We start from the raw sequence: 13,357 nt of genomic DNA on the forward strand, positions 1-13,357 counted from the left end.
GGCAAGAAGCAAAGTGTCTTTCAAAATGCCTTGCTTGTGTGCATCCTTTTAAGATTTCTATTTGTGTTCCTTACCCAGTGTTCTTTTGATCCCTTACTGCTTTTCTCAATGATTTATTAAACCAGCGTGTCATATAAAACCCTTTGTAATTTGATGCAAATACTTTTGTTAGAGTTTGTTGTTTATCTTTTAATTAATTTGGGTTTTTTAAAGATGTTATTTATTTATTTGACAGAGAGAGAGAGCACAAGCAGGGGGAGTGGCAGGCAGAGGGAGAAGCAGGCTCCCTGCTGAGCAGGGAGCCTGATGCGGGGCTAGATCCTAGGACCCTGGGATCATGACCTGAGCCCAAGGCAGACGCTTAACCGACTGAGCTACCCAGGTGCCCCAGTTTGGGGTTTTTTTGACACGTGGAAGCTTTAAGGCAATCAATTGTTTTTATCTTTTGTGATTTTTGTATCATTTTTTAACTTAGAAAATTCTCCATTTATTTATAAGAGAAAATGCTAACTATTCATCTCTGTTTTATTAGGAGAGATATTCATTTAACTCTTTAATTCATTTCAAATTGATTTTAGCATATGGTATAAATACAAGACCTTTTTTTTCCCCAAGTAATGTCTCGTACCAGGAGCTTAACCATAATAGTGACCATTTGTAATTTCCTGTGAAGCCTGATGTCAACCTGGGTGCTGTGGAGATCATAAGAATGGGGTAAACATACCCCTGCCCCTGTGGAACCAGCCTTAGCAATGAAATGCCAGATTGAGGTGCTTTCACAAGCCCGTGACAGTGGCTTCAGGAAAGGATCTACCCTGACGTCTGACTGTGGCCCATCCTGGCTTTGTGCCCACCTGGCACAGAGCCCCCCATTCTTTCTCAGGTTGACATGTGGCTACTAAGTTGGCAAGCAGCATAAACCTGAATGCCCACCGACTATGCCATTGGCAAGATCATCTTATTATGGTACAGAGCAGACACAGGAAATAATGGTTAAAATTGTGTTCTAAAGAATCCGTTGTCCTATGTTGATGTGGGGCCATTTCTTAAGACCTGGTGCCAGACACAGAGTGTGAGATACTTTGCATTTACCACAAGTTAGGGAAGGAGGAGGGATAGGGGTAATAAGGTGATCGAGAGCGTGTAGGAAAATGACATTTTCAGATGGTGGAACAACTTACTGGAGATGTCATTGCGTGTCCTTCGAAGATCTTTCTAAGAGCAGAACGCCTGTGTCTGTGGTAATTTCTGGAGAGCTCTGCACTTGAGGCAGCAGGAAGGTCTGGTTCCTCAAGCAAGAGTCCCATGAGATGAAGCAGAAGTGTCCAAGACCCTGATTGGCCTCATGGTAAACACTTCGTCCAATGCCTGGGGTGTGGCCACATCCCCTTTAAACTGTCCTTAAAAACAGCCGTCATTGGGTTTGTGGAGAACATACCGGGACCCGGTAGCCAAGAGGGAGTGTTTGCTGCGGAGTCTTTCCCTAGCCAAGGAGACATGTTCTGCAAGGAGATTCCCCTCATTCCCAGAGCCAAATGACAAAGTGTGAAATTATTTTATTGTGTTCTTTTGTAAACTGTTTGGTTGAGCATGCAAGGTTCACCACATAAGGAGTGATTTACGTTGTTTTCCTTGACTTGTATGTACCGGCCATTTCCCAAGAGCAAAAATTCAACCTGAGAAAGTAACAGGACATTTGTGTCTTTGACCGTTTTATGACAGAGTCCTAAAAGGGAGACTGTTGAAGGCTGTGGTTAAAATTACTTATTTACAAGGCTGTTCGTAAACCATGAAGAAAGGATACCAAGCCCACCAGCAATACCTCCATTTCAGAGATCACAGCAAATAAAATCAAGGTTTATGGTCAGTAGAATGGTACATGGTCTGTATAAATGAGTGTCCTAGTTTCTTTGAAATGTGTGAGAGGCTATGTGCATTTTACTTTATAAGAATGTAATCTAATATATTCTTGGTGTTTGGTTCCCCCCTGACTATGTAGCTCAGTTATTTAGAATAAAGATTTTTTTTTTTTTTTAATGTTTAGATCTATTGCATATTCTAAGATGCTTGGGAGACTTTCTGGAACAGCCCTTACTTGTGAAAAGTCGGTATTTTCTCTGCAAACACAGAAAAGATCTTTGCCAGTGGGTGGAAAGCAAGGGAGGGAGCACAGTCTGAGGTGATCAGACAGGCACATGTAGAGCTCAGCTGAACTCCTGTCACTGGTGTCCTCTAAGATTTTATGATTATGTTTTCGGTCATCTAAAAATTGACGCTGTGTTCTTCTTCCTTTTAGGAAAAACTGTGTCTACCCCATCACATCCTTGAAGAGAAAGGCCTGGTCAAAGTGGGCATTACCGTTCAAGCGTTACTAGATGTAACGGTAACAAAGACTCTGTTCACATGAAACCAGCTCCTCTCCTTGGGGTCGGTTCAGACTCTCCTCTCATCCGAAGTCCTGGACTCTGCTCTCAGCACCTGCTCCTCCTGCCCTCCCGCTCACTGCCTGTCAGTTCTCTGGCTCTGGTTGCATTGAAGGGAGGACAGAAGGGAAGATTGTCCACCTTCCAGAACTGACTTCCATTGTTAAGATAGGAAAGATATTTACCTTAAAGCCAGTGAGGGAACTGCCAGTGAAGAGCTGAGCAGCACGTCAATGCCTTTTACGACCTCCTTCATCCCTTCCACGCTCACCTACTGCCATTACCAACACACCAAGCACAACCGTTTTGCAACAAGATGCATTTGTTTTATTCAAACCAAACTTCTTGTGTATTCAGTGGGGGGAGGGGGACACAATCAGGTTTCTCACCACCAAATTTTTTAAGACCTTTCTTGAGACCATTGCCTTTTAAAAAACTATTTTCGACATACAAAATATTTATATAAATATTATTTATTAGTGAGTTGTTATTCATCCTTTGGATGCAAATTGTAAATTAGGAAACTATTTTATTACTGCTTTTTTGTGGTTAAACACTTTATTTTAATATTATAAATATTGAATTATTTTCTATCCTCTTTGGTGTGCAGTAAGTAGTTCTAGGTCTCAGTAATCATGTATTCTGGTGTATGTGACTCAGCAAAAAAAAAAAAAAAAATTTAAGCCAAAAACAGGTGCTTCTGTGATGAGAACTGTTTTCTGGGGAGGCATTATTTACACTTTGGTTTATGGAACATGGTTTTATTTATATTTCTGCATTCCATCCAGTTTCCTACATTCCAGCAGCCCTGTTGTCCTCTCACATAACAACCCGACTGAAATCAAGAGAGTACCCCAAAGTTATTTGTAAATAGCTGTGATGAAGAAAAAAAAGGCATATTAAACTTGAAGATGAAATGTGAACAATTATTTTTTTGGATTCAGACTTATTTTGCTATGCACAGAACATTCACGTTTTAACACAAAGAACTCGTGTTAGCGTCATGTGTCTTGAAGTATAATTTTGCACTGTAACTTGGCTAATGAAAGAAAGTCTAGCACCAAAGGTAGATGATAAGGAAATGGTCTAGGTAAGTAGAGATAAGAAAAAGTCTACTGTTTGACCAAAAAGCTTTTGTAAGGACAGCTTTGACGGAGTGAGCAAGAATGGCACATGGCACATGGGACATGGATCAGGCGACCAGCCCTTCTCACCACTGCCAGCCTGTCTTAAAAGAGAAAATGATTCCGAGAGGCAGACGTGCTCGTCTCATTGTAATTTAGTTGGCGGCTTCCCTAAAACGCTGCAGGAGTCACGGCCTCTGGTGTGAAACCTCGGGAATGAGTCCCCCACTGGGGTGGGCAGCCCCCTGTTACGCCAACGCAGGCTTAGGAGCGGGCTCGGGAAGGGCTGTTGGGAGACCGAGTAGCCTAAGAAGGAGGAAGTTCAGGCAAAACACGGCTAGAGAAGAGCCAGCAAAGGAAAGGGACCTGTGCTGGCTTGAGGGACTCGCGTAAGGCGTCAGGGACACGCTTCCACGCGTGGCCATTGGCACGCAGAGAGCCCGCTTCCACGCGTGGCCATTGGCACGCAGAGAGCCCGCTTCCACGCGTGGCCAGTGGCACGCAGACAGCCCGCTCGTTCGTCTTCCAGTCTCGCGAAGGCCGACTGCAGCCTCACTTCGGTGAGAAGCCCCTGTAAGTGTCCGCGGGCAGATACCCGGGTGGGCGCCGCCAGGATGGGAGGCACTGAACTCCGACGCCCGTCGGTCAATGCCACGGCTGCCCACTGCGGGGGGCGAGATGGGGGCGGTTACTGGAAACGGTCATTTGGATTGGCAGCTAGCAGTTATTTCCTGTCAAATGTACTGTGCACTTTAACCTAACGTAAAATCTATTTTAATATGTTCCCGTACTGCACAAATACCTGTTCTGTCAAATAGCGTCATGATGTAAAAGAGAAAGGCGTTTTGGGCAAAGAGCGTATTCAAGGTCAACAACGTGCCAAGGTCGATATGGAAATAGGAATTCAGATTGCCGCACCTTGACGGGCATTCAGAACGCAGGGTCCTGAAATATTTTTTTTTTTTACATGTATATATGGCAAACATGAAGCTCTGTAATCCTTGTTCTGAGAGATTTTCCCCCCCAAAATTAAAATATTTCTTTTGATACTAATCTTCAGTATTTTTCTTAAAGTTGGCTGTATAATACAAATGACGTCAATATTTTGTGCAATGGCTTTTTTATCCCTTTTAAATGCAGTCTGTGTATGGCTACGTAACGTCTTCAAGATCCTTGTACACTGTTTATATGTGCAATAAAATGGGCATGGTCAGCTGAGAGTACCGGAAGTGGACAGAATGTACACAGTGCAAATATCCTTTCTTTTATTAAGTAACAGCCATTAAAACTTTGAATTTGTACAAACCATCTTCTGCCTGACTTACCCATCTGATACGAAGGTTGACCATAGTCACAAAAGAAATCCTAGGGTGTCGTTGCTGAAATAGACTGTAGCATTTATCTAGTGTATATATGTGTGAGTGTGTGTGTGTCTGTAATATATATATTTTCCAACCTTTTTTTTTTTTTCCAAACTAAAATCTTCCCTGGAAGCACAGAACATACAGCAGTTATAAGCAGATCTGCTGTGGTGAGGGGGAGACGGGATGTAGACTCAGGACCCTCCGCCTGTCCCTTGGGTGACAGCTCCAGAAGATGTCACTGAGGAAGCCTGAAGGCTGTGTGGTGCGTGTCGGAGAAGCACAGGATCTGGTCCTTTCTCCTCAGCTGCCCCCCACGGGATCTGACTCGCAGAGAGTGAAGTGGCCGCCATGATTACGCCTCCCATGAATCTAGCCTGGGATTTTTCCCACACGTGCAGCCTACCTCTGGTAGAAGAGCAGCTGCTTGGAGGAATTCAAGTGAAAACACAACACACGAGACCAACAGCCTAAATAAGCAGAGACCAGGGTCAGGGCCTCTCCATTTAAGATCCGTTCCTACTGAGTTGAGAAAACCAATGCATGGCCAACAGTGTTCCGACGGCGAATGCTGTTCCTGTGCCGAACCTCGAATTCTTAGGTATCTTAGTCTACTACATGTCGCACAAGTCTAGCACTCACAGACACTTTGCACTGTAAATTGGCTGGAGCACCTGGGGAACGTGTGAAGGGCAAGCGAAGGGGAGGCCACAGGAGCAGAGCGCTGGTGGGGGGGACCTGGCAGGGGAGCACCCTTGGCACTGGGGGCATCCATGCGGTTCAGCCATATGGCATTGGCTGCAGTGGGGGACTGTCCCAGGGACCAAGTTCTGGCCAACGGTTGCCTCGGGGGCTTCCCACTTCTTCCTGGGGGAGTCCGAGACATCCGGGCAGCAATGACCCCATGGGGCTGGTTATCTAACCTCCTGGAGGTCAGCTAGCAGAGACCAGATCCAGTTGAGTCTGGTCTCACGGGATGTATGAACTCAGTTCTCTTCGGAGCTGGTACTCCTGTGTGTGGGGCATGCGTGTAAAGCAGGATCCCAGCCACTACCTTCACTCCTCACACCCACACACTAATGGGCCATCTTAATGGCCAATAGTCATGGAGTGGCTACTGTGGGTCAAGTGTTTTTCTGAACTATAAGCCCCATTAAAACAAGGCTACTTGTCTATTTTGTTCTCTGTCGATTCCCCATTGCCTGGAACAGTGCTTGTCGGTAGGCACTAAAAAGATGCCAATTAGAAGAATTAACGAACTTTGCATACGGTATTTCAAAAATTCTTGCCAAAACGCTACCAGGGAAGGACTTGTGGACACCCATACCTAATACCACATACGTCAGGGAACTGACCCTGCCTCTTCTACCAAGAGGTTTTTGTGGTTCTTACCTGACATTGTCCGTGTGGCTATTGTTTATTGGTTCAAAAGCAGCCACCTTACTCAACTGACCAATAAGTCTCTTCCCCCAAATTTTTAATTCTTTTCCTGGTGACCGGAGACAAAAGACATAAAACCTGGAAGAGACCTAGAGGATAACACTGACATTCAGAGAGAAGTAGGGAGAAGCAACTTGCTCAAGCTCGTATCAGATAAGACAGAGGGCAGGGCATGGTCAAGTTCAACTGTTGGGCTTGTGTCCTTTTCATTGTACAGAGGGCATCCCAGCAGAGCTGACCGACTGAAGTTTCTAGAGTTTTGTTTTTGTTTTTGTTTTTGTTTTAAAGGTCTTGGGCAATTCTTAGGATTTAGAGATACAAAAGAAAGCATTTGTGGGATAAAACTTGATAAGCTGAGCTTTACTGGGACCAATTTAAATGCTAACTAAGACAGATCAAGGCCAGGAAAAGAGGTTTAAAAAACAGGCCCAGGGGAGAGGAAGCGTTCCTCACATTGAAATGAGGTCGAGGAAGAAGCCTCCAGTTTCCTTGCCATTTCTCTCTCCCAATTTGATAAAACATTATTATAGGTTTTTTTTTTTAAATTTTGGAATTTTTATCTGTTTATCAAAGTGATACATGTTTATCATAGAAACTTTGGACAGTATGAAGAGGTTGGGGAAGATCACCTGTAATCCCATCTTATAGGGAACCGTTAAACTTTTCAAATATTTTCTTTGAGACATTCCTATGTATTTTTACACAGTACAACTTTACATAGGTTTTTCCCTTGTTAATACTAGAGTATATGCATTTTCCCCGGGATAATACTGTTTGCTGAAAGAAAAAATGGGGTACCCTGAACAGGCACGAATGATATTTTAGAAGCCCCCTTTAAAAACATGTGGTTCCTAGAATCATGTGGTCTTAGGTGGGCAATACCTAAAGGAAGCTGACAGACCCTGAAATAAGATTAAGGGCCATTAGGTCTTTGGTGGGCAGGAAGTCTCTGGGGAGATTGGGAGGTACGGCTGGAAAGGGAAAGGGGCCAACAGGAGGTACATTTTTTTTTTTTTAAGACTTTTTTTATTTATTTGTCAGAGACAGCATAAGCAGGGAGAGTGGCAGGCAGAAATAAGCGGAGGGAGAATCAGACTCCCCTCTGAGCAAGGAGTGTGACTCAGGACTTTATCCCAGAACCCTGGGGTCATGACCTGAGCCAAAGGCAGCCACTTAACCCACTGAACCACCCAGGCATCTCAGGAGGTACATTTTCAAGCCAGCCCCACAGTGAAAGACTGAAGTTCAGTCCTGGAGGAAGCTCTGGGAGATGGTATAGAACATCTCATACCTCAGAATCCTCCCAGCCAAATTCCCAGGAGGTATTTATATCCCCCTAAAACCTCCCTTAACATCATGCCTAGAAACGCTTAGAAAAATAAATGTATGCCCATTTAAATGCTTTGGTTATATAAGAAAATAAGGAAATCCCCAGGATCTCTAAACAAAGAGGGAGCTAGAGACCAGAATATTAAAATGAAGGCAAAGCCATGACCGTGCTGGGAGCTCTGGTCCGTCCTCTTGACTAAGAGATGGTGTATTAACTGATGGGCACTCTGTGATGGCCACAAATACACGGACCCGGCCAAGGTGAGTCCTGAGTTGGATCTGAAATCTCTGCACAAAACCAGCATCCATAAAGGGCTGCATCTTCATTGAAAGGATAGAGAAAAAAGAAGTTAGCCTGTCTACAAAGAGAGACGGCAAGGAGAGTAGCGATCCTTGGGTGAGAGGAAGTGGGAAATATTAGCTTCTGTCACTACAGGTCTCATCTTCCACAGATTTATGCTTTGAATTTCCATTGCAAATGTGGTCTGGGAAACCCCAAGATGAAGAATACTTAGAGTGTCTCAGGCTGGTCACACTCCAGGACACCAAGGAGAAGAAAAAACAGTTCCTTACTGAAGCAGACCCCACAGATACCCTGGGATGACACCGACCATGCATGAGCATCCTATGCAAAATTACAAAAGAAGCTCTGAGACTTGCAGCCTGAAAGTTTTTTTGCAACTTAAATTTGGTGACAAGACTCGATTGGGACTGGCAGAAAGCTATTCAAGTCTGTATTTTTTAATTTTTTAAAAATATTTTATTTATTTGTATGCCAGAGAGAGAAAGAACGCTCACAAGTAGGGGGAGGGGCAGGCAGAGGGAGAAGCAGGCTTCCTGCTGAGCAAGGGGCCCGATGTGGGTCCTGGCATCATGACCTGAGCAGAAGGCAGACGCTTAGCCGACTGAGCCACCCAGGCGCCCCTATTCAAATCTTTATCATCTTAGTGTGATATTAAGAAGAGAGTGGCCATATGTAAGGAGATGGTCATTGAGATCTTCCCAAAAGTGATAAAGCATTTGAATGCTCAGATTCAAGAGGCACAACACATTTCAAGCAGGATAAGTAAAAATACCTCTGTATCTGTAGAGATGCGGTAAAAGTGATCCTAGAAAGTGAAGATATGAGCCCAGGCTTCTTCATTCTGCCTTTTTTTTTTTTTTTAAAGATTTTATTTATTTATTTGAGAGAGAGAGTGAGAGAGAGAAAGAGGACAAGAGGGGGGAGCGGGAGAGGGAGAAGCAGGCTCCCTGCCAAGCAGGGAGCCCGATGCGGGACTCGATCCCGGGACTCCAGGATCATGACCTGAGCCGAAGGCAGTCGCTTAACCAACTGAGCCACCCAGGCGCCCCGAACACTCGCTTCTTGAAACCCAGGAGTTTTCTTCTGGTGACACTTGTATCTCTCTAACTGTTCTTTTTTCATTTTCTTCATAGTCTTCTCTTTCTTTTCTTTTAGGAGGAGCACCCTCCTAAAAGATCTCTGGGGGTGCTCACCAGCAGTAGTGACTTATGAATCTACAAATCTCTGCAATTCTAGATTCCACTTCCCATCTGAGATCTAGCATGATGTAGCTCTGGGTGTCTCCACTTGGCGGTCCTATAGATCCTTCAGTCTCAAGGTATTTAAAATTTAATTCCCTGTCTACCTTCCCAGATCCTGTCTTCTTCTCATGCATTTCCTGATTCAGTGGTTTCACCGCCTCCCCAGCCTCCCGAGTCAGGCACTGTAGGATCATCACCAACGTGTCCCTGTCCCTGTTAGCTGGTCACTAAGCCACGTAGAGCTTCCCTTAGAAAGGGAGGATCTCAGCCCCAGCATCCCCTCTTCATCCCTGCCACCTTGGTGTCAGCCTGCAATGGCTCTCCCAGGGATGAGTAGTCAGTGGTCCCTCTGGTCTCCCTGCTCTTTGCCCTCTCCCCCTGCTACTACAGTCATATTTATAAAACACACATCTTATGTCTCGTCCCTGCTGGAAACACCCTCCGTATCTCACTATTATTTATGCAGTAGATTTCAATGCCATGCATGTCTCTCCAATCTGTTACCTGTTTGCTGCTAACGCCCTCTGGTGCAGCCACTCCAGTATCCCCTCTCCTGGGCCGTACTGGGGTCTCTGATGTCTCTGTCCCCCGTGCTACATTTGCTGCTTGGAATGTCCTCTCACTTATTCTTGACTTTGTAAAGTGCAACCTTTTCGGTGAAGCTATCCCCACACCCTCCAGATGATCTCTTCCTCCTTGGTATTCCTGAAAAAGAATTTGGTCTGCTGTATTCGAAGTTCATTTCTAAATACAACTCCTCATATTGGACAAAATCATTTCAGTGGGGAAAAAGGCATAAAAAGATCCTCAATAATTCATCTGTTCTCTTAGAGAAATCTTAATAATAAGAGTAATCATAGACCCATGTGTGAAGAAGAAAACGAAATACCATGGCTGAGGCCTACTGAGTAGTCACTACCCGACCGGCACTGGTCAAGGCCTGTGTTGTACGGCACCTACCACAGCCTCCACTTTGCAGGGAGGTGACTTGTTCAAGGTCCCTGAGTCCTAAGCGGCAGTATAGTTTGGATTCAGATCCCCTGCAGTCTGGCTCAGAGCGCGCGCTCTTCAATGCTATCAACCCTTACTGAACGCCCTGGACCAAGTACCTACAATCATAAAAATAGGAGTAAATAGTTGAAGCCTTTACTTGGGTTATTTTCTTTGATCTTCGTGATGACCCTAGAAGTAGGTCCCATTATTATCATCCCTCTTTTGCTCATGAGTACAACAGGAAGTCGTCGTGGGGCTCTCTCTATCCCAGTTCTGACGGAGGTCCCCAAATAGTGGGCACTCCGTACGGTCACCTTCGAAAGGGAGGTGTTAGGCCACCTGCAAAGGGGGATGTGAAACCCAGCTCGGTCCAACGCCCTCTGTGAAGGGGTTAAGAAGAGTTGAGGAGGGCAAAGGTTTTCAGAGAGAGGTGCGGGGTGCTGTGCATTTCCTCAGCCTTGCCCTGCCATGGGAAGCGGGGGGTGGTCTACCTCAGGCCTCGGTAGATGGGCAAACAGGAACTATTTGGAAAGCCTGATGTGTGCTCTCTGGAGTTTTTGATGCAGGGGTCTGGCCTCTGAACTCTGGCCTGTGGGGTGGCAGGGCAGAGAGAAGGGGGCTACCCCAGGAATGAACTGTGCTCCTTTCTGGGGTGCAGACAGAACACGGGCTTCTCCAGACGCGGTCCTCCACGCCCCCCATGAGGGAACTGCTCTATAAGGTTGCTTTGAACTCTCCTGGAGGTAAGTTCGTGGGGGGTGCATGGGACATGGCTGCAGCAGAAAGGCTGTGGGAGGGGCCGAATCATGAAATCCCTCAGCAGAGAACAACTGAATAAGGCTGGAGTATTAGCAGGATTATAAAATTCATATTAGAATCAAAATGATAATCTCAGCAGCTGGGGGAGCGTCTGTGCACTATGCAGCAAGTATGGGCTGGATCAGTCTATGATGAAGGCCGGAATGTTCTATAGTCTGTCAGGCCTTATTTGTATGTAACTAAGAAAATGAGTTATTTGCTATTTACTCTAGAAAACTTTACTTTTTAGTGTGTGGCCTATTGTGATTGTCCTGATTAAAACACTGGGTGGCAGTATTTTTACTGAAATGATTTCACAAGAGCCCCTAAAGCAGTAGGTTTCAGTCTTCTGAGAAGAATAATCCTACTTAACCAGCAATGAACAAAAAGGCAACATGCCATCAATCCACCACCTGAACAGCCTGTGCTGAAAATTACGACTCTGAATGTGGTGTTTTAACCACACACACACACACTTAGACACACTCAGACATTCACACATACACACCAGAATGCCAGAAATATCATCTTAATAAATTCAAAGTCTCTTGCCTTTTCTAGGTCCTACCTCCATGCCCCATTTTTAATAGTATTTGAATTTGTCTAATAAACCCAATGAGATGAAAATGTTAACGTATTTGACTGGTTGAGTATATACCATTGTCATCCAAAAAGGGCACTAGGATTCTCTTCTTTACGTACTGTCACCAGGAAGTGAACTACTCATTAAACATCGCCATTGACAGAAGGCGGACATCTGGTGCCAAAGAGACGTGAATGAAATCGGAAATCCAGTGCTCTTGGATTGGAGTCCTGGTCTCAGGCCAAATACTACAGGGGTGTAGATTCCTCTTACTTCCTCTCTGAAGACCAAAAGGACATTTTGTCCTGGGCTGGCTGAGGCCACTAAAAGAAGTGAAGAAGTTTACAAACTACGCTCTCCTGGAGGAAACGATTTTATTTCTATAGCCAAGCAGCCTGGTACAGGGTACACATTGAATGCACAGCTGATGCTCAGTGTGCTGGCCCTCACAAGTCTTTTCTTTTCCTCGAAAAGTTGTGGTAGGAGAATTTTAGGGGGAGAGGGCTCCCACATGCCACATGCATCCACAATGTATGACTATTTACATACCATTATATGTATCGCCACAGGAGTAAGTTACGGATATTATAAAGCATGCACAAAAATATACATTTTAACAGGAGGGGGGTGAGCTAAAAATACACAGACAGAAGATCTTTCACACTCCAACGAATGGCCTTGTGCACCTTCACAGCGAGCACACGTCACTGTGGAGTCCAGCAGCACTGGTGCCCCTGGTCACTAACACCTGGACGGGATGGTGGTGATGTCGAAGGCCATCTTGTTTCGTTACACGTTACAGCCCCGTGAGTTAGATGGTGCGGGGCTCTTGTCTGCTCCATGTGCCGATGAGCAATCAGGCCCAAGGTACCTTATGGATGTGGGAATCGCATCCGGTTCTCTTCTTCTGGAAGTCTCACTATTTCACGGAGCAAGTTATGATAATTCTATTTTTTAAAAAGTATTTTTGAATCAGAACTTAAATTCCCACGAGTATAAAGAAAGGAAAAGGCATGGAGGTGTGTTTCTGGGCCTTGACACAGCGGGGTGTCGGCACTGTTCTTTCTGGCTCCCAACATTTACTAAACATGAAGGTTGAAAATTAATGTTTTACAACTCAACACATATACGCATAACTTCCATTTGTAAAAATGACGTCACTCTTCAAAAATAAAGCCCTTTGCCTATCATCCTCAATTCTGAAGCTCTTCTGCTTCCCAGAAGTAATGGCCATTATTTTCATTCACACCTGTTCCTAGGAAATATTTGTATCTATAGGAAGTATACATATTGCGTTGGTTTAAAAAATGTTAACAGTATTGAATTAAAGTTCATTGTTCAGCAGCTTATTTTCACTCGTAAATGTTTTAGGGTGTTTTCATATTTTCTCAACCACAAGCAATGTTGCAAGTCATGCCCTTCCCAGGGCTACTTTTGTACATCTTTCTCTGTGAAGCTGCTGAAAAATAATTTTTCAGCACCACATATAGAAGTGTGCATTCCTCGGAGACTTGAGACACCACCAATCGCATAGACTAAATCCCTGGATAGGTCTGCTGCAGGATTTCTTTAATCCACCGAACTCTACAGAGTCCAAGCCTGTTTTGATTATCACAGCTTTCCAGTGTGTTTCGACACCTGGTAGAGCAATGTGTTCTTTTCCAAAACTGTCTTGGCTTGTTCTTCCATAGAAGTTTCATAACGAGCTTGTCAAGTTCCATTAAAAGTATTGAGATTTGGGGGCGCCTGGGTGGCTCAGTT

At 44.8% G+C, this 13,357-nt stretch overlaps 1 protein-coding gene across 6 annotated transcripts in view; it reads left to right on the forward strand.

Moving 5' to 3' along the window:
- LRCH1 (leucine rich repeats and calponin homology domain containing 1) overlaps positions 1-4,957 on the forward strand; it is a 191,425-nt gene extending 186,468 nt beyond the window's left edge. For 5 of the 6 annotated variants that reach the window (XM_045869457.3, XM_064586101.1, XM_064586099.1 and 2 more), the window contains one exon: positions 2,297-4,957. Coding sequence is in view for 2 of the 6 variants with exons in the window: in XM_045869455.3 (XP_045725411.1) it covers positions 2,297-2,407 (111 nt within the window). In the remaining 4 variants the exon portion in view is untranslated. Of the gene's footprint in view, positions 1-1,722; positions 1,864-2,296 lie in introns of all 6 variants that reach the window. The other variant, XM_064586100.1, reaches the window with a different exon arrangement.
- Positions 4,958-13,357: the final 8,400 nt, after the last annotated feature.

Source organism: Mirounga angustirostris, unplaced genomic scaffold, assembly GCF_029215605.1.
Source record: "Mirounga angustirostris isolate CCGP_5_RB_7025 unplaced genomic scaffold, mMirAng1.0.hap1 SCAF_3, whole genome shotgun sequence".
Taxonomy (NCBI): domain Eukaryota; kingdom Metazoa; phylum Chordata; class Mammalia; order Carnivora; family Phocidae; genus Mirounga; species Mirounga angustirostris.